Source organism: Charadrius vociferus, unplaced genomic scaffold, assembly GCF_000708025.1.
Source record: "Charadrius vociferus isolate BGI_N301 unplaced genomic scaffold, ASM70802v2 scaffold1705, whole genome shotgun sequence".
Lineage (NCBI taxonomy): Eukaryota > Metazoa > Chordata > Aves > Charadriiformes > Charadriidae > Charadrius > Charadrius vociferus.
Window position 1 is genome coordinate 824 of NW_009648564.1, and position 1412 is coordinate 2235.

The following is a 1412-nucleotide window of genomic DNA, read 5'->3' on the forward strand; positions in this document are numbered from 1 at the left end:
GTTCCCATTCCCACCCCATCCCCATCCCCGCCAGCATGGCCCCAGCAAGGGAAGGGTGCAACAGACCCCACGGGGACGCCCCTGCCCATCCCTACGTACTGTCCGAGGCACTGAAGTACTCGGGGTTAACGGAGGCGTAGAGCGTCCCACTGGGATACCCATCGTTGCTCCTGCGAGGGGTGGGCATCACTCAGAGGACGGGGGGACAAGGGCACGATGCCACCCCCTCACAACCCTTCCCCAGTCCTCCCTCAAGCTGGATTGGGCCCCAGCCCAGTACGGGGAGGGGGGGGATCGCTACCTCTTCTTGTTGTAGAAGAAGACAAAGATGGCGAGGCAGGAGATGAGCACCATGAGGACCACGGGCGTGACGGTGAGCAGGACGTAGAAGCTGCCGGACTCCTCCTCAGCTGGGGGGAGCGGGTGGCCATGGGTCAGGGCCCGGGCACTCATCCCGTCCCACACATCACAGGGCCACTTGTCCCACCACCACCACTGGACCAGAGAGGGGGACCCCCAGCTCCCCTGACCAGCAGCACCCACTCATCTCTGGGTGTCCCCATCCCAGAGCATCCCCCCATCCTCTGCATCCCCCAATCCAGCAGCATGCCCTGGTCCTCCAGTTTTCCAATGCAACAGCAGCCCCTGTCTGCAGCATCCCAGTCTGGGAGCATCCCCTGATCCCCAGCTATCCAGTTCAGCAGTATCCCTCATCTTCGGTGTCCTGGTCCAGGTGCATCCCCTGATCCTCTGCATCCCAGTCCAGCAGAATCCCCCAGTTCCCCAATCCAGGAGCATCCCCTGATCCTCTGCATCCCAGTCCAGCAGCATCCCCCACCCAGTCCCCAACTTCCCCAACCCAGGAGCATCCCCTGATCCTCTGCATCCCAGTCCAGCAGCATCCCCCAGTCCCTCAGTTCCCCAGTCCAGCAGCATCCCCCGATCCCCAGCGTCTCAGCCCAGCAGTATCCCTCATCTCCAGTATCCTGGTCCAGGAGCATCCCCTGATCCTCAGCGTCCCAGCCCCACAGCTCCCCTTCCCTGCCTGCCCCTGGGACCCCACCGGTGTCCCCCCTGTCACCCGTGGGTACCTGGCCCGAGGATGTAAAACTTGACGAGCCCCGTCCACGAGCCGTTGCCGGCCAATGAGGTGGCCCGGACCTTGGCCGAGTAGTTCCCTGGCTGGAGCAGGGCCAGGTGGACGCCCCCGTACTTGGAGTAACGGTGACGGGAGACGCAGACAACGGTGGTGACCTCCTGGGGGGGACGAGAGAGGGGTGGAAAAGGGGGGGCTTCATCCTCCCGTCCACCCCCCCTGCCATGCGGGAGCCTCAGGGGAGGGAGATGGGATGGGATGGGATGGGATGGGATGGGATGGGGATAGGATGGGGATAGGGATGGGGATGGGATGG

At 64.1% G+C, this 1412-nt stretch overlaps 1 protein-coding gene across 1 annotated transcript in view; it reads right to left on the reverse strand.

Moving 5' to 3' along the window:
- Positions 1-1412, reverse strand: part of INSRR (insulin receptor-related receptor) — a gene marked incomplete at its 3' end in the record, with an annotated part of 8343 nt that overhangs the window by 820 nt on the left and 6111 nt on the right. The window contains exons 13-15 of the mRNA XM_009886180.1: positions 1092-1257; positions 302-410; positions 100-170 (exon numbers count right to left, since the gene is read on the reverse strand). Coding sequence (XP_009884482.1) covers positions 100-170; positions 302-410; positions 1092-1257 — 346 coding nt within the window. The remainder of the gene's footprint in view (positions 1-99; positions 171-301; positions 411-1091; positions 1258-1412) is intronic.